At 40.1% G+C, this 24,527-nt stretch overlaps 1 protein-coding gene and 1 pseudogene across 2 annotated transcripts; both read right to left on the reverse strand.

The window, feature by feature from the left end:
- Positions 1-2,413: 2,413 nt before the first annotated feature.
- On the reverse strand, positions 2,414-13,705 carry LOC307124858 (endoplasmic reticulum chaperone BiP). The gene is made up of 9 exons (XM_079814320.1): positions 13,556-13,705; positions 12,672-12,823; positions 10,694-10,925; positions 10,468-10,605; positions 10,281-10,393; positions 8,525-8,915; positions 6,611-6,848; positions 5,215-5,382; positions 2,414-3,373 (listed from the first exon to the last, which is right to left on the reverse strand). Exons 2-9 carry the CDS (start codon positions 12,785-12,787, stop codon positions 2,808-2,810), a joined length of 1,962 nt encoding a protein of 653 aa, XP_079670446.1. The 5' UTR covers positions 12,788-12,823; positions 13,556-13,705; the 3' UTR covers positions 2,414-2,807.
- Positions 13,706-18,656: 4,951 nt separating this feature from the next.
- Positions 18,657-20,927, reverse strand: LOC307124784 (FAST kinase domain-containing protein 5, mitochondrial-like; annotated as a pseudogene). Its single transcript has one exon. The product of its transcript is annotated as an FAST kinase domain-containing protein 5, mitochondrial-like (transcript).
- Positions 20,928-24,527: the final 3,600 nt, after the last annotated feature.

Raw genomic sequence — 24,527 nt, forward strand, 5'->3', positions numbered from 1 at the left:
ATGTTGAATATCAAAGTTTTTGTGTCATTTATTAATGAAGGATTTTTGGTGTAAATGTTATAGCTTTTATTTTGAAGTAAAAAGATCAAATTAGACTCTTGGGGTAAGATGACCCAGCCATATTTGGCACAGAAGGCCCCAAGTGGCATGTGTAATACTTATTGTAATTAACGGGGCTATTATTTAATATTTTCATGAATTAGATGTACATTTCAGGCATAGGTTAATTGAGTGATTTCTATTATGACAATCTATTAGGCTTATGTTTTTAATTTATGACATATCTTCAATTAAAATATGGGCGATTAAATAAGTAAATATTGATATGCTTGTACATAAGTCATAAAAAATGACCTTTCAGATGATTATCTTTTACTGGGATTCAGATTTTTCTGTTATCAGTTATCCAATTATTCTACTAAATTGTCAACATAAAATTAAATCGAATATTTTTAGTATTTTACATTATGACACGGAAGATATAGCCTAAATAGGAATAAGAATTATATCAAAAGTAATTTATACATGCTGTAACAGTTTATGGGTTATTATAACTGTATTCTTCTATGCCATAACTATTATATTGATTAATTATAGATAGTTAGCTAATCTGTGTGCTTGTATATGTGCAATTCTGAAATGCATAACATGTACAAATCAGTTGAATTGTAATGTAGATGCATTTTCTGTGAAGCTGCTTTGAAACGATATGTTTCGTGAAAAGCGCTATACAAATAAATTTGAATTGAATATGAAATTAGGCCTATATCCTACAAAGTGTGCCATCAACAGCAAAGTTGGTGTCACTTTGGGTACAAAAACTTAATTAGACAAGAATTATAATTCTCTTCCAAGAACGTGCATTTTGTATAAGTTGTTGGCACTATTAGAAGATCAGGAGCAAAATAACAGACAGAAATACAAAAACAAACGACCAAATGACTATTTCCGTGGATTGTAATTACCGTTAATGCGACGACATTCTGGAACTGTCGCCTCCGCTTTCCAGATTTCCGCACAGACTCTGAGTGAGGCAGGAAAACACGGGAGCGGATTCGCAGGAATCGGCGGAGAGAAAACAGAACACTTTAAACACCAGATGATGAAGAAGGGTCTTATCTAGCCAAACCATCAGTTTCTGCGAGAAACCCAGGTCAAAATACGAGTGTGGCCATAGATGTATACATAAATGCCTCATTAGAACCTGAACGGATCAGTAGAATGAGGCATCTATGATCGATATCTATGACCACGCACGTATTTTGACCTCACTCGCCGGAAGTTATGTCTGAGCTCAGAGATGATCACGTTTGTCTGATAAGAGGTAAAATAATAGCATAAATACTGCTGGGTTTCTCACAGAAACTGATGGTTTGTCTAGATCAGACCCTTATTCATCATCTGAAGCTGCACTGAAACTGTCATTTGGACCTTGAACCGTTTGGAGCCCATTGAAGTCCATTATATGGAGGAAACCCCTGGACTGTTTTCATCAAAAACCTACATTTCTTTTCGACTGCAGAAAGATGGACATCTTGGATGACATGGGGGTGAGTAAATTATCCGCAAAAGTTTATCTAAAAGTGAACGGAAAAGTTACATAGTGCAGTTTTAACATCAGAGAACCATAAATGTGTCGTTTAAAAGGATTAGTTCACTTTTAAATAAACTTTTGCGGATAATTTACTCACCCTCATGCGATCCAAGATGTCCATGTCTTTCTGCAGTCGAAAAGAAATGTAGGTTTTTGATGAAAACATTCCAGGTGTTCTCCATATAATGGACTTCAATGGGCTCCAAACGGTTCAAGGTCCAAATGACAGTTTCAGTGCAGCTTCAGATGATGAATAAGGGTCTGATCTAGACAAACCATCAGTTTCTGAGAGAAACCCAGCAGTATTTATGCTATTATTTTACCTCTTATCAGACGAACGTGATCATCTCTGAGCTCAGACATAACTTCCGGCGAGTGAGGTCAAAATACGAGCGTGGTTATAGATATATCGATCGTAGATGCCTCATTCTACTGATCCGTGCAGTCACTAATGAAGCATCTATGTATACATCTATGACCACGCTCGTATTTTGACCTCACTTGCCGGAAGTTATGTCTGAGCTCAGAGATGATCACGCTCGTCTGATAAGAGGTAAAATAACAGCATAAATACTGCTGGGTTTCTCTCAGAAACTGATGGTTTGGCTAGATCAGACCCTTATTCATCATCTGGTGTCGATTAAAGCTGCACAGCCCATTGAAGTCCATTATACGGAGAAAAATCCTGGAATGTTTTCAAAAACCTTCCTTTCGACTGCAGAAAGAAAGACATCTTGGATGACATCAAAAGTTTATTTAAAAGCGAACGAATCCTTTAATTATTGAAATATTAACTTCAAACATTCAGGGAATTATTTTAGCTGCCAAAATTTAATGGTTTAAATAAATAAAACATTTCAGGTGAACTATTTCCCCCCAGTTGAGACATTTGAAGTCAAGAGAGACAGACGGCCATTTTGTATCAAACTTTTATTGTTTAATTGATGGTAGAAATCTCTTCTACATTTTCCAGATTTTCAATAAATAACTTTTTGCACGTCACATGGAATTTACCCAGAACCCCCTCCTTCCCTCCCTCCCCCAGAACTGCCTGAGAACAGCAGCATCGAGCCTCAATCCAGGCTGACTAAATCTCCACCGGAGTGAAGAGAAAACAAGAAAACAAACTTTGCGCAAACGCATCCCACAAGTCTTTCCCGAAGAGATCGGTTCGTACAAAAAATGTCCAATATGTACACCTGGCGCGATCGCTCTACAACTCGTCCTTGTCGCCCTGCTCCTCGCCCTCCTCTGGCGGTGGGCCGCCCGCGCTCCCGTAAAGCTTGCTGACGATTGGCTGCACGATCTCCTCCAGCTCCTTCTTCTTGGCCTGGAAGTCCTCCAGCTCTGCGTCCTGATGCGCCTCCAGCCACTCGATCTTCTCCTCCACCGCCTTCTCGATGGCCTCCTTGTCCTCGGAGGACAGCTTTCCGCCCAGCTTCTCCTTGTCCCCGATCTGGTTCTTCAGGGAGTAGGCGTAGCTCTCCAGCTCGTTGCGCGAGTCGATGCGCTCCTTCAGCTTCTTGTCCTCGTCCGCGAACCGCTCCGCCTCGTTCACCATGCGCTCGATGTCCTCGGGGGTCAGCCGGTTCTGGTCGTTGGTGATGGTGATCTTGTTCTTGTTGCCCGTGCCTTTATCTTCGGCTGTGACGCGGAGGATGCCGTTCACGTCGATCTCGAAGGTCACCTCGATCTGAGGGACGCCGCGGGGGGCCGGAGGGATGCCCGTAAGGTCAAAGGTTCCCAGGAGGTGGTTGTCTTTGGTCAGGGGACGCTCACCTGGAAACGGAAGGAGAGGGAGACACATTTAACGAGGTGTAGTAGGTTAAACTAGTGCACTATTACTCTATGAAATGCATTAATAATGCCCTTAATATTCAGACATAGATGTATACGTAGATCCCTCATTAGCGCCTGCACGGATCAGTAGAATGAGGCATCTATGATCGATATATCTATGACCACGCTCGTATTTTGACCTCACTCGCCGGAAGTTATGGCGGAGCTCAGAGATGATCACGTTCGTCTGATAAGAGGTAAAAAAATAGCATAAATACTGCTGGGTTTCTCTCAGAAACTGATGGTTTGTTATAAGAGGCAAAAATACAGCTATAGATTGCCATTTAATATCACACCAGTCGTTTTTATCCAAATATCAGCACGATTATGTGATTGTTTATTGAACGGTTTTATAAAATCAATACGTTAAGACTGACACAATATTGCCCGTTTTTGCCCATGAAAATAGTTCCAAACAAAGCCATGGGACCGTTTTGCGTCTCTGAGCGAAACACGGCAGCGTTTCACTTCTGAATGAATCGTTTGTATGAATGATTCAATGACTCACTCATTAAGGCAGTCAAATGCTTAATTACTGAATGAATCAGCCGTTTGAATGATTCAGCGACTCACTCATTAAAACGGTCAAATGCTTTGTTCCTGAACGAATTAGCCATTTGAATGATTCAATGACTCACTCGTTTAGATATTCAAAATTTTAGTTCCTGAATGAATCAGCCGTTTGAACGAATTGGTTAAATTAATGATTTAAAATGACACCCATTAAGAGTCAAATGCTTAGTTCCTGAATAAATCAGACATTTGAATGAGTCGTTTGTATGAATGATTCAATGACTCACTCATTAAGGCAGTAAAATGCTTAATTCCTGAATGAATCAGCCGTTTGAACGAATCGTTTAAATGAATGATTTAATGACCCATTAAGAGTCAAATGCTTAGTTCCTGAATAAATCAGACATTTGAATGAGTCGTTTGTATGAATGATTCAATGACTCACTCATTAAGGCAGTCAAATGCTTAATTACTGAATGAATCAGCCGTTTGAATGATTCAGCGACTCACTCATTAAAACGGTCAAATGCTTTGTTCCTGAACGAATTAGCCATTTGAATGATTCAATGACTCACTCGTTTAGATATTCAAAATTTTAGTTCCTGAATGAATCAGCCGTTTGAACGAATTGGTTAAATTAATGATTTAAAATGACACCCATTAAGAGTCAAATGCTTAGTTCCTGAATAAATCAGACATTTGAATGAGTCGTTTGTATGAATGATTCAATGACTCACTCATTAAGGCAGTAAAATGCTTAATTCCTGAATGAATCAGCCGTTTGAACGAATCGTTTAAATGAATGATTTAATGACCCATTAAGAGTCAAATGCTTAGTTCCTGAATAAATCAGACATTTGAATGAGTCGTTTGTATGAATGATTCAATGACTCACTCATTAAGGCAGTAAAATGCTTAATTCCTGAACGAATCAGCCGTTTGAATGATTCACTCATTAAAACGGTCAAATGCTTTGTTCCTGAACGAATTAGCCATTTGAATGATTCAATGACTCACTCGTTTAGATATTCAACATTTTAGTTCCTGACTGAATCAGCCGTTTGAACGAATCGGTTAAATTAATGATTCAATGACTCACTCATTAACAGTGACTTGCTGCGGTTTTAATTTCACATTAGTAAAAATACTTTTTTGTATCTTTATTATTTCAAAATATCTATCGCACACCCCTATTCTGAAGATTAATGAACCTTATGAAATGGGCTAAAATGCGCATTGAGTATGTTGAAGTGCAACTGTCCGCTCACCTTCGTAAACTTTGATGGTGACGGTGGGCTGGTTGTCGGAAGCGGTGGAGAAGATCTGGGATTTCTTGGTGGGCACGACGGTGTTCCTGGGAATCAGCTTGGTCATCACTCCTCCAACGGTCTCAATGCCCAGGGTCAAAGGGCACACGTCCAGGAGCACCAGGTCACCTGAGGGACAGGATTCAGGCGTTAGCCTTCAGGCAGGGAAAGGGTTTGGGCACTCATGAGGTCGTGTGTGTGTGCGCGCGCGCGAACAATATCGGTATATATTTTATTTCAAACGTTACGATATCACGATTTTGCTCATTTCGGTTTATGCTGCTGTTCCGAAGTTCACCGCTAGGTGGCAGCGCTACCTAAACTGACGTGAAACCGGCAAATGTGGCAACAGAACAAGATGAATACAGCAGTTGAATCTCACTCAACACGCACAAAACTCATTAATAATGACAGGAGTAGACGTGAAATTTGAAATTACTTTGTTTATAAAACTGCTGAAGAACCATCAAACCTTGCCAAGCATCGTCACTTCATTCCTGACTTGTAAGACATTATGAGATCGACAGGTGAGCGCATAATTCTAACGATCTAATTTAGACATTTTTCTTTTAACACTGATTAACGCACATACATAAGATCGTATCGTTTAAATATAAAGAAATCTCCAGCGTTCGTTTCAACCAGTGACGTTTAGATCTCATAATATTTGCACGCATTGCACGGTTTACATCCGCGAAAGACATAACCAACTGTGTTTATGCGACTACTCACTAAAGATGGACATTTGACATAATTTTGTGTGTATTTGACTGAGGAAAAACAACTTAATTTGGAATGCGCGAGCTCTTTAGGCTTGTGTGTGTGTGTGTGTGTGTTGGTATGAACGCAAAGAAAACTCTTAGCTCTCATCCCATATGCATTACGAAATGCTATAAAATCGCTTGCATGTTCAAATTGGCGAGGTTTAAAAAGACGTGGGCCGTGATTTCCGTCAGCTGTCCCGCAACGGAAGCGAAAGTGTCGAATCTGAGCGCGCAGATGCTTTTATCGCGCAGGTGCGATGTCTTTTAAAGCCAGAATCAATTTGCTCATTTTGAGAGAATGGAGACGCGCAGTATTGCTGAAATTACTTACAAAAAAAGTTTCCAAAGGACTGATTGTTGATTAATTTAATAATAAACGTTTGCGGTAATTTCCCGCTTCATAAACCCAAAACTTGCGAGAGTGAGTACAATTATGCGCAATACCCGCATCACAATTCAGACCCTGTATGGTATCGATTTAATATCGGTACTTCGGTATTAGATTGTGGTACCGTACCGAAGACAACATTGTGGTATCGAGCCATCCCTAGTGTGTGTGTGTGTGTGTGTGTGTGTGTGTGTGTGTCTCTCACCGGTGTCCTCTTCTCCGGACAGAACTCCGGCCTGGACCGCTGCTCCGTACGCCACAGCCTCGTCCGGGTTGATGCCTCTGGACGGCTCTTTGCCGTTGAACAGCTCCTTCACCAGCTGCTGGATCTTGGGGATCCGGGTGGAGCCGCCAACCAGCACAATCTCATCGATATCGGCCTTCTTCAGGTCAGAATCCTCCAGAACCTTCTGCACTGGCTTCATGGTGGAGCGGAACAGATCCTGCCCGGGCAAACACACACCTCATTTAATATTCACATTTAGCGCTTTCATTTGTATTTTAGTAATTTGGTACCCAAGAGAAAACAAAAAACAATATGATTATTAAAAAGCTGAAATAAGTACAAGTTCAACCTAATATTGTATAGTTTTATTTTCCTTTTAGTTTAATATTTCTATTTAATTTCTTCATTTTTCATCTTAAGTTTAGTAATTTAGTACTTAAGTAAAAATGAAAACTAAAATATATACTAAATAGAAATATTAAAATCCAAAGTAAATATAATAAGTATATTTTTTATTTCCTTTTAATTTAATATTTCTATTTAATTGGAATCATTAATTTAACTTCTATTTTTTATATTTCTTACTATCAATTTAGTACTCAAGTAAAAAACTGTCAAAATATTAAACTAGAAGGAAATTTAAAATAAAACTGATATATAATACTGGAGGAGAACAGTTTAATATTTCTATTTAGTTTAATATTTTTTACTTGGGTACTAAGTTACTGAAACAAATAAAAATGTATAAACTAAATAGAAATATTTGAAAAACCTAAAATATAGTCTATTTTTTTATTATTTCCTTTTAGTTTAATATCTCTTTAATTTTATTTATTTTAAATGTCCTTTTGTTTAGTTTTTATATATTTCTTACTAGTTTAGTACTCAAGTAAAAATGAATAAACTGAATACATAATAAAAGTCCTGTTCATAAAAAATAAATAAATTGTGCGCTCACCATGTTGAGCTCCTCAAACTTGGCGCGGGTCAGAGTTTCGGATGTTTAATTTTAATTTATCCTAATTTTAGTAATTTATTCATTTTTCCTTAAGTACTAACTAAAATATTTAAAAAGTCTTTATATTTCAGTTGTATTTTTAATTTCCTTAGTTTAAATATTTATATTTCGCTTTTTATACATTTTTATTTTAGTTAGTACCCAAGTTAAAAAAAAAAAAAAAAATCAATAAACTAAAGGGAAATATTAAAACCAAAATAATTTAAAAAAATAAGTGCCTTATTTTTAACTTACTTTTAGGTTTTAATATTTCCATTTAGCTTATTTAAATTAGGTTAATATTTCTATTGAGTTTATTCATTTTATTTTAGTTTCAGCAAGTTATTATTCAAGTAAATTAATAAACTAAATAGAAATATTAAACTAAAAGGAAATTAATAAATAAAATATACAATACTAGATGAGAACTTGTAATTTCACTGTTTTTATATTTCCATTTTATTTATTAATTTCCTTTTAGTTTAATATTTCTATTTAGTTTCATTTATTTTTAATCACTAATTTAACTTCCATTTTTTTATTTCTTACTATTAATGTAGTAGAAGGAAATTAAAAATAAAACTGTTCTCATCCAGTATTATACATTTTATTTCAGTTTAATATTTATTTAGTTTATTAATTTTTACTTGGTACCAAGTTACTGAAACTAAAATAATGTATAAACTAAATAGAAATATTGAAAACCTGAAATATGATAAAGTCTATATTTTTTTAATTTCCTTTTAGTTTAATATTTCTATTTAATTTTATTTATTTTAGTTTAATATTTCTATTTAATTGTATATATTTTTAATGTCCTTTTGTTTAGTTTTCTTACTAGTTTAGATCTCAAGTAAAAATGAATAGACTAAAGAATACATAATAAAAGTCCTCACCATGTTGAGCTCCTCAAACTTGGCGCGGGTCAGCGTTTCGGAGAAGTCCTCGCCCTCGAAGAAGGACTCGATCTCGATGCGGGCCTGGTGCTGTGCGGACAGGGCCCTCTTGGCCTTCTCCACCTCGCGCCGCAGCTTCTGCACGGCGCGGTTGTCCTTGCGCACGTCCTTGCCGGTCTTCTTCTTGTAGAGCTTGATGAAGTGCTCCATGACGCGCTGGTCGAAGTCCTCTCCGCCCAGGTGAGTGTCTCCATTGGTGGCCACCACCTCAAACACGCCGTTGTCGATGGTCAGCAGGGACACGTCGAAGGTGCCGCCGCCCAGATCGAACACCAGGATGTTCTTCTCTCCGTCCTTCTTGTCCAGGCCGTAAGCGATGGCGGCGGCGGTTCTGTCGAAAACATCACGGTTACAATCGAAAATAGAGCAGCCATTATCGGGAACAAGCCGAGAGTGTCAGATCAACTGCAGCAATTAAACATTTTATGATTTTAGTTTAGTTCTATTATCGCGCCACAATACCACCATTTTTGTAGGAGTCAGAGTGAGCCCATACATGTGCGTCAATTTTGGTGAAAATCTAATTTCGTTTTTGAGTTAGTCATTTTTTACGTGTTTTTTTCATATAAATGTTTGACACCTGACTTTGATTGGATTTTACTCCCCTTACTATCAATATTTTGACATTTTGGTATTAGCGTTTAGCTATCGACCCATGTTTCTGAACTTCTGACGCTGGTTTCGTCTCGATCGGACTAGCGGTTTCGAAGATATCAGCTAACGTTTTTTTAAGCGCTAAATTACAACGCTCCACAAACCATATGCCGAAACCTGACAAGTCTGGTATCGTTGGACTCGGCAAGAATTCAGGAGACAAAAAAAATAAGTTACTCCCATGAAAAGTCAACCACACCCAAAGTTATAAGCGTTTGAAGAAATTCTCCACTAGATGGCGTTGTTTCGAAACTTCTCCGGCTCCTTCAGGGCATCGTGCTGATGACCCATACCGAGTTTCACAACAATCCGTTCATGTGTTCATAAAACACAGCATTTTAGCACATAATTCAAAATGGCCGATATGGTAAAATTGGATATCAGACGACTCAGCATGACATCCTGAATCTAACGAGACCACTTATGATTTTTGGACATTTAGTTCAGAAGCAAGCAAAAAAAGCTATTTTTCGTATCTTCGGACCAGTAGGTGGCGCTGCATGTTGTCTCAGGTCATGCTTGTGATGACATGTACCAAGTTTGGTTTGAATACAATAAAGCGTTGCGGAGATCTAGCCTTAAGTGTATTTTTGCAACCGCTACATGAGATTTGTTTACGCGTTTATCGAAAACGATTTGACGAATCAACTCGAATTCCACAACTTTTTGTCAGCATGGCCTGAAGATGATCTGGTTAAATTTTTGTGAAAATTGGAGCAACCGCTTTTTCGGTTAATTCAAAATGGCGTGAACATTTAATGACAGGTTTGTCTCTATCCCTTAGGGTTCAAAAGTTATTAACAAAAACATGAGTGCAACTTTGGACAGGTGGTGGCGCTAGAGGGATTGAGTTAGAGACTCCAAATTTGCTACAGTGACAGTTGGGCTAGTCCTCTATCGGTGTGCCAAATTTCATAACTTTCCCGCAAACGGTTTTATGGGCTGCCATAGACTAAAGAGTGGAAGAAGAAAAACGCTGATTTCTGCACCAGAGCTTGGCCCCCAAATATACTTATAAATAAAGCAACATTTGGGCTCTTACGGCTCGTTGATGATCCTCATGACGTTCAGGCCGGCGATGGTTCCGGCGTCTTTGGTGGCCTGGCGCTGGGCGTCATTGAAGTAAGCGGGAACGGTGACCACAGCGTGTGTGACCTTTAAAAAGAGCAGGAGTTAGCTGTGGAGTTTGACTGCGGCGTTAGCCTCGACGAGCGTTGGCGTCACATTACCTTCTTGCCCAGGTACGCCTCCGCGGTTTCCTTCATTTTAGTCAGAACCATGGCGGAGATCTCCTCAGGGGCAAACGTCTTCATCTGGCCTGAGCCGATGTCCAGCTGGATGTGAGGCTTGTTCTTCTTCTCAATGACCTGGAGGAGAGAAAGCAGGAGTTTAGCATGAGGATGACGGGGTGTGGCACTGGCACAGACGGGCACAGACGGGCACAGGCTGGCGAACCTTAAAGGGGAAGTACTTGAGGTCCTGCTGGACGGAGGAGTCGCCCCACGTGCGGCCGATCATCCGCTTGGCGTCGAAGACGGTGTTCTCCGGGTTGGAGGTCAGCTGGTTCTTGGCGGCGTCGCCGATGAGCCGCTCTCCTTCGGTGGTGAAGGCCACATATGACGGAGTGATGCGGTTTCCCTGGTCATTGGCGATGATCTCAACACGCCCGTTCTTGAACACGCCAACACTGAGGACACACAGCAATGAGGTTTATTAGATGATAGTAGCGTTCTGAGGCGGAGCATTGTTTTTAAATACTTTATATATATATATATATATATATAGGCTGTCAAAAGATGAATTGTGATTAATTGCATCCAAAATAAAAGTTTGTGTTTACATAATATATGTGTGTGTACTCTGTTAATTATTTATATATAAATACACACACATTCATGTATATATTTAAGAAATATTTTCATGTATATACACATTTATATAATCTAGAATAATATAAAAAAAATCATATTTTTTCTTAAATATATACATGCTTGTGTGTATTTATATATAAATAATAATTAACAGAGTACACACATTATGTAAACACAAACTTTTAATTTGGATGCGATTAATCTTTTGACAGCCCTAGTATGTATATATAATAAATACACATCATATATTTGTTTGTCAAATAAAATATACATAAACTATAACATTTAATTAAAAAAAAAATATTTACAAAATAAAAAGTGTAAGATTTTTATTAAATATTACTTTTTAGAATCATAGTTCTTATTAAATAAAAATATAAGCAATTTTACTTAAAATAAAACTAAATCTGTAAGACACACGTCTTTTATATATATTTTTCTAGTTAAATAAAAAGACAGTAGATACATTTATATTTATACATTATATTGAAAATTATACACATTTATATAAAATATAGGAAGTGTATTAAAAGGTTGTATATATTTGTATTAAATATATTTTCATAAATATTTAGTTTGAGCTAAAAAAACAAATATATTAAATTACTACATTTATTGAATTCTCTATATTTGTTAAATAAAAATGTAAAAATTATATTTTTTATATAATACAAAAATAATATATACATTTTAGATATAATGTAATTAATTATATTACATTTTTATAATCATATTTTGTTCTAGTCAAATAAAAATAATATGTACAATTTAAAATGTTTTAATAAAATATGTGCAAGATGAATATATTATATTTTATAATATATATATTTTTATTGTGAGTCTAGTTAAATAAGACATTGATACATTATATTGGAAATTATATCTAAAATGAATATAGAAAGTGTATTAAATGTTGTATACATATATATTAAATTTATTTTCATAAATATTTAGTTTGAGATAAATAGAAAATGTATTTATTGTATTTCTGTATTTGTTAAATAAGACATGTAATAAATTATGTAAAAACACAAATATTAGGTATAAAAAGTATGATTTTCAAATTAAATATATTTTAGATATTTTGATGTAGTTAAATAAATGTATGTGTATATAAATGTTATACATTTCTTTAAGAAAGGAACCAAATATTATATACATAAAATAAAAATATATGCATTGAGTGTGTGTGAGTGAGAGTGTGTGTGAGTGTGTGTGTGTGTGTGTGTGTGTGTGAGTGTGTGTGTGAGTGTGTGTGTGAGTGTGTGTGTGAGTGTGTGTGTGAGTGTGTGTGTGTGAGTGTGTGTGTGTGAGTGTGTGTGTGTGAGTGTGTGTGTGTGAGTGAGAATATGTGTGTGTGTGTGTGTGTGAGAGAGTGTGAGCGTGTGTGTGTGTGTGTGAGAGAGTGTGAGTGAGAGCGTGTGAATATGTATAAATGTGTGTATGAGTGTGTGTGAGTGTGAGTGTGTGTGTGTGCGCGTGTGAGTGTGTATTCTTGTCTAGTAAATCAGTGTGAGTGACTCTGCTCATGAACTCTTCCTCTTCCTCTTCCTCTTCCTCACCATGAGTATGTTGTCCCGAGGTCTATTCCCACCACAGTCCCAACGCTCTCCTTCTTATCATCATCTTGGGCAAACACAGCGCCGGCCACCAGCAGAAACAGGCAAAGGACTCGCATCGTGCCGGAGATCTGGGGTCAAATCCTCACCAGTGTCTGTCAAAAACACGTCAAACGAAGGTCAAAGGTCAAGAACATCATACTGAACACGTCACTCACGGCTGGGAAAGCTAAAGCAGAACATCGTGCAATAACTCAAGTTCATAATCATAATTACATCAGCATATTTTAACCAGGAATGGAGTCCAGCTGGAGCTCAAACCGTGTAATAAAGCATCATTAAAAGGACATTTATGAACTAGTTATAAGCCAATAGCCATTGAACAAGTCAAAATTAATCATGCCAAAAATCATTAGGATATTAAGATCATGTTCAATGAAGATATTCCAAATGTAAATAGATCATTAATGTATTATTAGTAGTAATAAGCGTTGCTAAGGACTTCATTTGCACAAGATTTCTCAATATTAAGATGTTTTTGCATCCTCATATTGTCCTATCCTAACAAACCAGAGATACATATTTATGTATAAATCTAAAATACTAAAAATAAGAGCCTTATGATGGTTGTGGTCACATTTAGCCATACATTTCCCCCAAAATAATTATATTATTTGATTAGTCAGAGTAACTCAACCTCGTGGTGCATCACATACTCATTTATACAGTTTATGACGAATATTAATATTATTTTAACACATTCAAAAGCCATTAACATTTAAGACAGTTAGTCCCTCTTGTTTAATGAATACACATGTCCAATCAAAATGGCGGCGTGTTATCTTTAAAGCGGTTTCGTAGGATAATATAACAGATGTAACTCTTACCTTAAATTAAGCAGTAAGGGCGTAAATGTTCCGTTTTTCTCTCTCGTGTCTTTCTGTGTTTCCTGTCGGTCTCGAGTGTAACTCATGGCGCTGCGCTCGCCTGTATATAAGCCCTCACCGCTTCCCCGTCGTGGAGCCTCGCCATTGGCCGGAGAGCATCTCGTTGGAAGGCGCTCATTGGCTGAGCGTTGCACGCTGGCTGATGCTGATTTGCACACATACTGGTGGCGGCAACGTCACGAGACGAGGCGCACTGTAACGATTTCATTGGCTCGCGGGAGTGTCAATCAACTTGTGAAGCTTCTGGATGGAGGAGGGTCGCATTTGAACGAGGCCAAGAACCAAAAACTCACGATTAAACACCCATTTTACTCACTGGCAGTTCTCAAAATAAGCATTTGTGCTTGAAATATATGCACACACTCGGTATAAAAGCATCATTATCTTGTGTATTGTATTGTTTGCTTACCTTTTAAACGAATATAAGTTTGATTTGAGTGTATTATTATTATTATTATTATTATTAAAAAGAGAAACTCGCTTGACTGAGGCAATGATCAATTATACAGTTTTGAGCATTTATCTAACACTGTAATATTCAGCTTATTTAAGAGATTAAGTGTGAATAAACACTGACGTGTGTAGGTGTAGCGTAAATATGTGGCATATTCATAATTATATTTCTGTGGTTTGGTGACTCATCACACAACAAATGATTTTCTGTGGCATACACTGATGCAATGATAAGGAACAGCCTGGCAATGTTTAGATTCACACTTGTATGATATTAAACATAATGACTAATTAACTTTTCTAGAATTTTGTATTTGTATCTACATCTCTGATTTTCAACCATTGGTGTCTGGTAAAATGTTAATTTCAATCAATCAATCTGGATATTTTTTGGGTAAAAGTGTCTTGTTCATGGTCACAATAATGATGAGGTTGGAACAAAGTCTTAATAGCATAACATTTCTCAAGAATTGTATTACAAATTGAACTTAGAGTGGCAAAGTTATGCTAGTACACTTGAGTTGAATATATAGAGTGTTTAGATGATTCATTTTCAATGGAGGAAAATCGTGTCTGAATTGTGTCATTTAAATAACCAGACAAGCCGGAGCCACATCAATATGTTGGTAACACACCATTGGCAGGGCTCAATCCAAGGGGCGGGATCAACGCTTGTCTTTCAGATTCCTTCTGCACGCAATAGGATAGCACTACAACCAACCAGAGCAACAGAAGAAGGTGAAGCAGAGCTAGTTGAGAAATTAAACTTCAGCCGTATCCGGTCGGCAAAACTCAGAACACATCTTCCTTTCTTAAGAATGACTTCAGAGCTGTTCTTTGTTCTTTTCTCAAAGAAAAGCTTCGTCTTCCAGAGTCGCGGCCAAAGCCGATTGGATAGACCGCTGTTCGCCAGCTTCTTTGTTTATGAGTAGCACGCGTAACCGCCACAACTCTGCCGTCATAATGTTAAGCCCGCCCACCGACTCTACACACGCTGTGATTGGCCTGACTAGAGTTTGGTTTTTCCAGCTCGCAAGCCAACGGAGAGTTGCTAGACGACCCTGACTGCAAATTATATTTGCTGCCGCTAGTGTGCGTCTAGATTTCAATGCTATCATTTAAAGGGCCAATTCACACAAAAATGAAAATTGTGTCATTGATTACTCACCCTCATGTCATTCAAAACCTGTGAGATTTACATTCATCTTTGGAACCCAAAAGCAGATAATTTTGATGAAATCTGAGAGCTTTCTGTCCCTCCATTGACAGTCTACACAACACGACAATGACCCTCATTGGTTCTTGAGAAGCTCAAACGTGATGCGTAACTCGACAATGAATCTCATTGGTTCTTGAGAAGCTCAAACGTGATGCGTAACACGACAATGAACCTCATTGGTTCTTGAGAAGCTCAAACGTGATGCGTAACACGAAAATGAACCTCATTGGTTCTTGAGAAGCTCAAACGTGATGCGTAACACGAGAATGAACCTCATTGGTTCTTGAGAAGCTCAAACGTGATGCGTAACACGAGAATGAACCTCATTGGTTCTTGAGGTTCATTCAACCAATGAGGTGTGAGCTTCTGCAAGAACCGTGCTGCGTAACACGAAAATGAACCTCATTGGTTCTTGAGAAGCTCAAACGTGATGCTTAACACGACAATGAACCTCATTGGTTCTTGAGAAGCTCAAACGTGATGCGTAACACGACAATGAACCTCATTGGTTCTTGAGAAGCTCAAACGTGATGCTTAACACGACAATGAACCTCATTGGTTCTTGAGAAGCTCAAACGTGATGCGTAACACGACAATGAATCTCATTGGTTCTTCAGAAGCTCAAACGTGATGCGAAACACAACAATGAACCTCATTGGTTCTTGAGAAGCTCAAACGTGATGCGTAACACGACAATGAACCTCATTGGTTCTTGAGAAGCTCAAACGTGATGCGTAACACGAGAATGAACCTCATTGGTTCTTGAGAAGCTCAAATGTGATGCGTAACACGAGAATGAACCTCATTGGTTCTTGAGAAGCTCAAACGTGATGCGTAACACGAGAATGAACCTCATTGGTTCTTGAGAAGCTCAAACTTGATGTGTAACACGACAATGAACCTCATTGGTTCTTGAGAAGCTCAAACGTGATGCGTAACACGAGAATGAACCTCATTGGTTCTTGAGAAGCTCAAACGTGATGCGTAACACGACAATGAACCTCATTGGTTCTTGAGAAGCTCAAACGTGATGCGTAACACGACAATGAACCTCATTGGTTCTTGAGAAGCTCAAACGTGATGCGTAACACGACAATGAACCTCATTGGTTCTTGAGAAGCTCAAACGTGATGCGTAACACGACAATGAACCTCATTGGTTCTTGAGAAGCTCAAACGTGATGTGTAACACTAGAATGAACCTCATTGGTTCTTGAGAAGCTCAAACGTGATGCGTAACTCGACAATGAACCTCATTGGTTCTTGAGAAGCTCAAACGTGATGCGTAACTCGACAATGAATCTCATTGGTTCTTGAGAAGCTCAAACGTGATGCGTAACACGACAATGAACCTCATTGGTTCTTGAGAAGCTCAAACGTGATGCGTAACACGACAATGAACCTCATTGGTTCTTGAGAAGCTCAAACGTGATGCGTAACACGACAATGAACCTCATTGGTTCTTGAGAAGCTCAAATGTGATGCGTAACACTAGAATGAACCTCATTGGTTCTTGAGAAGCTCAAATGTGATGCGTAACACGAGAATGAACCTCATTGGTTCTTGAGAAGCTCAAATGTGATGCGTAACACGACAATGAACCTCATTGGTTCTTGAGAAGCTCAAACGTGATGCGTAACTCGAAAATGACCCTCATTGGTTCTTGAGAAGCTCAAACGTGATGCGTAACACGAGAATGAACCTCATTGGTTCTTGAGAAGCTCAAACGTGATGCGTAACTCGAGAATTAATCTCATTGGTTCTTGAGAAGCTCAAACGTGATGCGTAACTCGAAAATGACCCTCATTGGTTCTTGAGAAGCTCAAACGTGATGCATAACTCGAAAATGACCCTCATTGGTTCTTGAGAAGCTCAAACGTGATGCGTAACACGAGAATGAACCTCATTGGTTCTTGAGAAGCTCAAACGTGATGCGTAACACGAGAATGAACCTCATTGGTTCTTGAGAAGCTCAAACGTGATGCGTAACACGACAATGAACCTCATTGGTTCTTGAGAAGCTCAAACGTGATGCGTAACTCGAGAATTAATCTCATTGGTTCTTGAGAAGCTCAAACGTGATGCGTAACACGAGAATGAACCTCATTGGTTCTTGAGAAGCTCAAACGTGATGCGTAACACTAGAATGAACCTCATTGGTTCTTGAGAAGCTCAAATGTGATGCGTAACACGAGAATGAACCTCATTGGTTCTTGAGAAGCTCAAATGTCATGCGTAACACGACAATGAACCTCATTGGTTCTTGAGAAGCTCAAACGTGATGCGTAACTCGAAAATGACCCTCATTGGTTCTTGAGAAGCTCAAACGTGATGCGTAACACGAGAATGAACCTCATTGGTTCTTGAGAAGCTCAAATGTGATGCGTAACACGAGAATGAACCTCATTGGTTCTTGAGAAGCTCAAATGTGATGCGTAACACGACAATGAACCTCATTGGTTCTTGAGAAGCTCAAATGTGATGCGTAACACGACACGTGTAAAGGGTGATTGGAACCGTCCGCAACAAGTACACTATTTTGTCAGATAAAGTAACGATTCACATGGTGTTGCCAAGCAAGGACGAAGACATGACATTCCTCTATAAGATTGTGTCTGTATGTTGTGCTCTGACAAACATGAGCCCTAGCGTTGTGCTGAAATAAATGTGCATTAAATACAGCCATGAGTGTCTGTTGCATCCATACCCACAATCTTCACAATAAATATACTTAAATCAGTATAATGTGTCACACAATCAGATATTTTTCAGTGTTTATTTGCAAGTAGTGCAACCTGAGAACACAGAACGGTGCAGAATGCTTCAAGGTAAAAGATTAACGTTACATAGGCTTCATGATCTGCAGCTCCTGAACCCATCCATTTGTGAACTGCAAATTTCATATGAATCCAAACCGTTAATAGTTCCAATTTTGTCCATATACCGGTCCCTGGCTTCCCTATTTAACGTATCCCGGTAAATTCCATATCCTTTTCGGGATTTTAACATAGTTTTTCTTTCTCCCAACTCTGCTTCTACTCGTTCGATTTGCTGTATGTTTACATTCGCGAGGCCATCAACATGGCCGCCACGTCCCAGAATGCAACGCAGCGCCTGAGCCCTATTAGGAGAAAGAAAGTCTTACATGTTTGGAACAACATGAGGCTGAGTAATTAATGACAGAACCTTTAATCTAAGCAATGTCAAAAACTAAGAATACAGCAGAGCAAAGCAATCATACACAGAGCAGAAACTGATAAAAACTGCAGAGCACAACTTGTCATTTATTGGCAGATGTGCAACAATACAGTTATTTACACACAACTTAAGTGCAGAAACATCAGGCATAGGTGGAGTAAGACCTCTTTGTCTATTTTCTGGAGTCCGTACAGCTGAATATCTTGCAGTGAAGATAGGCAAGTTTCTCGGCATGGGAGCGTCGCAGCAAGGGAAACCATTCCCAGTGAGGCAACTCTACGACTCTGTATCCGGCCAGCGCGAGTTGCCTCCGCTTCAGGGCATGGAGTCCAAGCAGCTGCTCGGTTCTGTAGCAATACTGATTTCTATTGGTCACTTGAACGGCAAGTCTCTGAATAGATGGTTTCGAATCATCCGGGCGAGATGAGCGCTTCCCGGATTTGGTCAACGCCATTAGAAGATTGTCCGTCAAGTCGACACCAACACTGAAAATACTTTCTCTCACATGAACCGGTTCGATTATGAGAGCCGCTGGCTTTTGGAGGAACTTGTTGGACGGCCGCACTGGAATCTTCTGGGCATTAGTTAGTTGAGCTAGTAGGTCATCAGTTATAGCTCCTCCAGAGAGTGTTTGTTCACAGTTTTGAGAGGCGAGATTTTGCCGACAAGGTCCGGAGGACACAGGAACAGGTTTGTCGTTTTGGTCCAAGTGCACTTCTAGGTCAACAGAGCGCAAATGCGGGAGTATCATGTGTTTGCGTACAAACATCTCTCCACCTAGAAGTTTCTGCAACACAGCTTCAGCCTCGAGCACCTCAGGCTTCTTGCAGATGTCCGATTGAGCAAAATCCCAGAGTTGTTTGGTCACTTCTTCCCTCATCGCGTGACTAAGTCTTGGGACCGTCGACTCGGGTAACTCCAGGCCAACAGTTCCATCTAAGGTGAATAAGTCTTTCTTCAACTCGAGCTCCTTGGAATTGCTAGCCCTGTTGATGAACTCTGCGCTTTAAGCCAGACTGAGCAAGTCTTGGGGGAACAGACCAGCAAAAGCCAGACCGAGCAAACCAGTCAGAAGATGTTCAGGGAATCGCTGAAACTCAAGTTGACGTTCTCGTAAGATCGCGGTGAGACAGGGATAAAGTTTGGGACACTGGATGGGAAGAACTCCCAACGTTCCAAAGGCCCAAAGCATCTTCGCAGCATCTTTACTCCTGCATTGGCTGACCACGTTGGGTAGTTGTTCGGCCACAGCCAGGAGAATGCGATCATCCCGGTAGTGCAAAGCGGAGCAAGACAAGACGACGTGCATGAGGCCTTGAACCTCCATCCGAGGGGCCCGTCGAGGCACCTCCGACCCCATGGCCTCCAACCACGGAAGATGGTCTAGATAGCTAAATCGCAGAAGCTTCATCACATTAGCAATCCCGAAATCACTCATATCATCGACTACCGCAAGCGCCCTGTCCACAAGTCGGCGCGCCGCCCTCTCAGACAGGGCGATCTGCGATTTGAAGAGGCCTAAGCAAACAGCACCCAGTTCTTCAGGCTTCAAATGGTTCAAATGACGTATGAGTAACGACTCGAGAGGTTGAACGAGGGTATTCGGACATCTCCTTCCTTCTCCAATAATGTACAAGGAAGACCCAGCTGGTTGAAGTTTCGACTCACGTTGTCAAAGAGTCTCTCGAGGTACCGAGGAACAACTCGACCGAGGCACCGCCACAAGTCGGCAGAACTCTGTTTCATACAATCCTAGTATGCTATGAGATTGAGGCAAGCCCAAGTTCACAAATGACCTCAGCGCATCTAATAACTGCGCCGGCGTGAAGTCTTGCAGGATTTCCGCGCTGTACCGTAGGAGCGCGTTGAACCGGGTGTCTCTCCTCACAACCGCAATCTCTTCGTGGGGAATCTGGCTGAGTTTGCACAAGAAACTAGTTGCGTCTGAAGGTCCCATGTTGCCTTCTAGGGCCGTGACTTTTCCAAGGACTAAGGCGGCTTCGTTGACGTCTAAAGTAGACGAGTGTTGAGAGACGTCATGGGCCATGTTGCGGTATTCAGACCGACATCTCTGAAAGGCTCGTGGGTCACCGTTGACACGTCTTGATTCATCTTTACTGTAGTCCATCGTATTCTGGGTGCTGGAGAGCCGTCGTGAGGAGCTAATGCGGTACGGCTTACGCTGTTGGTGGAAACTTGTGTTTAAGGGTAGACTACAGGACAATTCTTCAGTTTCTAAGCAGCCATTGGGAGAAGAACGTGCCTTCGGTGTCTGGTAATAAGCCGAGGGCTTGTACACCAGTGTGCTTTCCGTTTCTTCTTCTCTCTTTTGCTCTCCATTTTCCACATTTGATGACAAACGTTGGGCTCTAAAGATGGAGGCGCGCTGTACGTGGGCATAAAGACAGCGCTTTGCCAAACGATGAAACACCGTTGCAGACATCGACAGACACTGGAAAACATCACACAAGAGATTTATGTTTTCAAGTTGAAGATCAACAGTGTTTGAAAGTTGTACTACACTGTTAAAAAAATCCGTAAATTTAGGGGTCCCTTTACCGTGAATTTGCTACGGATTCGCTCCGTTTTGCGAAATACGGAAAGTTTGCTGTTGCGCAAGGCAGTATGGGTAGAATTTTCTCCCCCAGCCAGAATTTTCCGACGCCATTACACTCAGTGCGGTCAGTGCCAGCCTGAAGCAGTGACAACCTGCGACTGCGAGTCACATGGAAAGTTGGAAACAGGTTGGTTGTGTGTAATGAGAACAGGAATGGAGTGCCACCTCTCAAACAAAATATATTGAGTTAAACATGTTAAACACATGATAAGCACGTTTTCTGTTCATTTACGTCTGCATGGAGGGCGTTCTGTTCTGGCACCCCTCGCCAGACAGTCGCCTTTCCCTCATGAAAAGTAGGACACATTATTAGTTGGTTAATTTAGTCTCGAAGGTCTCTAGGTTTTTAGCAGCATTTCAACCGTAGCTATACAGGGTAGTGTGGCTCGCAGCTGAGCACGCGGGACCTTTGCTGCTAGCTGCGTTTGCATTAGCATGTCGGCTGCGCTTCCTAAGTACCGGGTACGTCAAAAGCCCATTTTTTGTTCCCCCTCGTACATTAAATTGGTCTCGATAGGCAGTTGGTAGTCGTGTGTGTTTCATGTCGACATCTGAATGTGTGCGTTTCGCGTAATTTTGAAGCGTGAGTGGACGTTTGCTGCTAGGTGCGCTAGCATTAGCCCGCCGCCTGCTCTTCGTAAGTACGTCAAAAGCACATTTTTTGTTCCTCCTCGTACATGAAATTTGGTATCGATAGTCAGTTGGTAGCCGTGTGTGTTTCATGGTGACATTTGAATGTGTGCGTTTTGCGTTATTTTGAAGCGTGGGTGGACGACGGCCCGTTTGCCCAGCCCATAAGTTGGGCGTGTGTGTGTGTGTAAATTAGTCACGTGTATGTGTATTGTTATAGCTCGCTGTGTTACGTTACCATACAACTGAAAATGGCAATAATTCAAAGGGGTGATGATTAAGTAGAATCAGATTTCCCCTGTGCATTATAAGACTACCCTGCTGAAAAATCCGGCTTAAACCAGCCTAAGGTGGTCAGGCTGGTTTTGGCTGGTCTCCCAGCCTGGTCATAGCTGGTTTATCAGACTGGTTTTAGAGGGGTTTTGATTTTTTTTTTTTTAGCTGGTCAGGCTGGTCTTAGCTGGATATTGTTGGTCTTAGCTGGTCAGGCTGGTCTTAGTGGGTAATTGCTGGTTTTAGCTGGTCAGGCTGGTCTTAGCAGGTAATTGTTGGTCTTTGATGGTTTTAGCTGGTCTTTGCTGATTTTAGCTGGTCTTAGCTGGTCAGGCTAGCTGACTGTCCCTATTTTTTCTGCCACTGGGTGTTTAGACAAATAATGTGTATTTGGACCATGTAATCTGATTAATTTGTAATTAGGTAAAATGTTCATCCGCTAAATTAGGCTTGGAGACCAGCTAAAACCAGCTAAGCCAGGCTGGAAGACCAGCTTGTCTAGGCTGGAATACCAGCTTGACCAGATAAGCCAGGCTGGGAGACCATCTAAAACCAGCTTGACCAGCTAAGTCAGGCTGGGAGACCATCTAAAACCAGTTTGACCAGCTAAATCAGGCTGGGAGACAATCTAAAACCATCTTGACCAGCTAAATCAGGCTGGGAGGCCATCTAAAACCAGCTTGACCAGCTAAGCCAGGCTACTAAAACCAGCTACTTCCATCTTAAACCAGCTAAGACCAGCCAACCAGCTTCGGCTGGTGTTATCTGGATTTTTTAGCAGGGTATCCATTCCCTAAAGTGGAAAAAGCAGTGAGGAAAACATTGCAGCCCAAAGAGAGTGGCCCATGCAGCCCAAAACAGATTGCTTATTTGAAGGTATCTGAAAAGTGACTGTGCTGATCTGAATTTTTGTTTTCACATTGATTCTGTTCTGATTCTGTCTATCCCTCACTTGGCAAATTCAATCTCTTAAACATGTTGACTTGTAACATTTGTGGCTTTAACGCCCGGTCTTCGACTGATTACTTGAAACACTGCCGAACACACAGAAATAATAATAATGTATTTTTTTTATGTGGCCATAGGGATTGCAGAAGGAAGCTTAACACATACAGTAGCCTTGCTGTGCATATGTCACGAGCACATGTAGACAGTAGGAGCACACAAACATGGAACCGCAATGTGTCTGTACAGTTAAAGTGCTCGTTTAATTTTTGCAGCAGTGAATATGCTGATCTTAAAAATTTAAAGAGTCATTTGAGTGGTCACATAGATGAGGGTTTGACTGTAACATGTCCCTTTGATGGATGTTCTAAGACATTCAATGTAAAGTCATCCTTTTTAACGCATATTTCCAGATACCATAAAGGGTGGGATGTTACCAAGATAGCCCCAGTTCATATATGTGAACTAACAGAACGGTCTTTCCAAGGTGAAGGATCACATGTAGAACCTGTAGAACTTGAAGAACCTGAAAGTTTTAACATTGATGCTGTAATGTATCTATATGTGTAATACGTGATGACGTAAACTGTACTTTATGATGTAAGCCGTACGGGGAAGTACGACGGAACACACGTGCAGAGTGAGTGAATAAAGCGCATCAGTTCAGTTGTCATCTGTTGCAGTCTTAATTTATTACAAGACAAACAACAATACAGATGCAGAACAAAGTGATAATTTCTGCAGTGATCAAGTGAAAGACAACTTCACAGAGATTCTTGCTCAGTTTTACTTGGGTTTACAGGCAAAATATTTGGTCCCAGCCTCCACAATAACAGAAATAGCAAATGAAATGAGAACTATAAGTGATATTCAACAGGAATATACTGTGGGTGCACTAGCCCGTGAACTGGGGCAGTATGGTGTTCCAAAGGAGACTGTAACATCTCTTGGGAATAGTGTATACGAGCAGAGCCCTATGCTACTATGCACAAGGCATTACATGAAAAGGGTCATTTAACTACGCAACACAAGAGGCTGAAATATTACAAGTCACACTATGACTATGTTGAACCTGTTGAAGTCTTTCTTGGACGCAATCGCAGTGGCCAGAAGAGGCACTATCATTACATCCCAATACTGGAAACCCTCAAAGTAATTCTGAAACAGCAAGGTTTAGATCAGCACAGTCCTAGTTCAAATTCTGAAGATGATGTACTCTGTGATGTCACTGATGGGTGGGCCATCAAATCCAATGCCATGTTTTCCTCAGACCCAGACAGTTTAAAGGTAATGCTCTTTCAGGATGCTTTTGAGGTGGCTAATCCACTCGGATCTGCCAAGACAAGCATAAAGTATTGGCTGTCTACTTCACACTTGGAAATTTTCATCCACACCAACGATCAACTGTTGATCAGATTCAGTTGGCATTACTCTGTGTAGAGAAAGATTGCAAATACTTTGGAATGGATAAGATTTTCAATAAGTTAGTGTCAGACTTGTGTGAGCTGGAGGAAAGGGGCATATCTTTCAATGGAAAGATATATAAAGGCACTGTTGCGTGCATAATGGGAGATAATC

Source organism: Gobio gobio, assembly GCF_949357685.1.
Source record: "Gobio gobio genome assembly, chromosome: 4".
Taxonomy (NCBI): Eukaryota; Metazoa; Chordata; class Actinopteri; order Cypriniformes; family Gobionidae; genus Gobio; species Gobio gobio.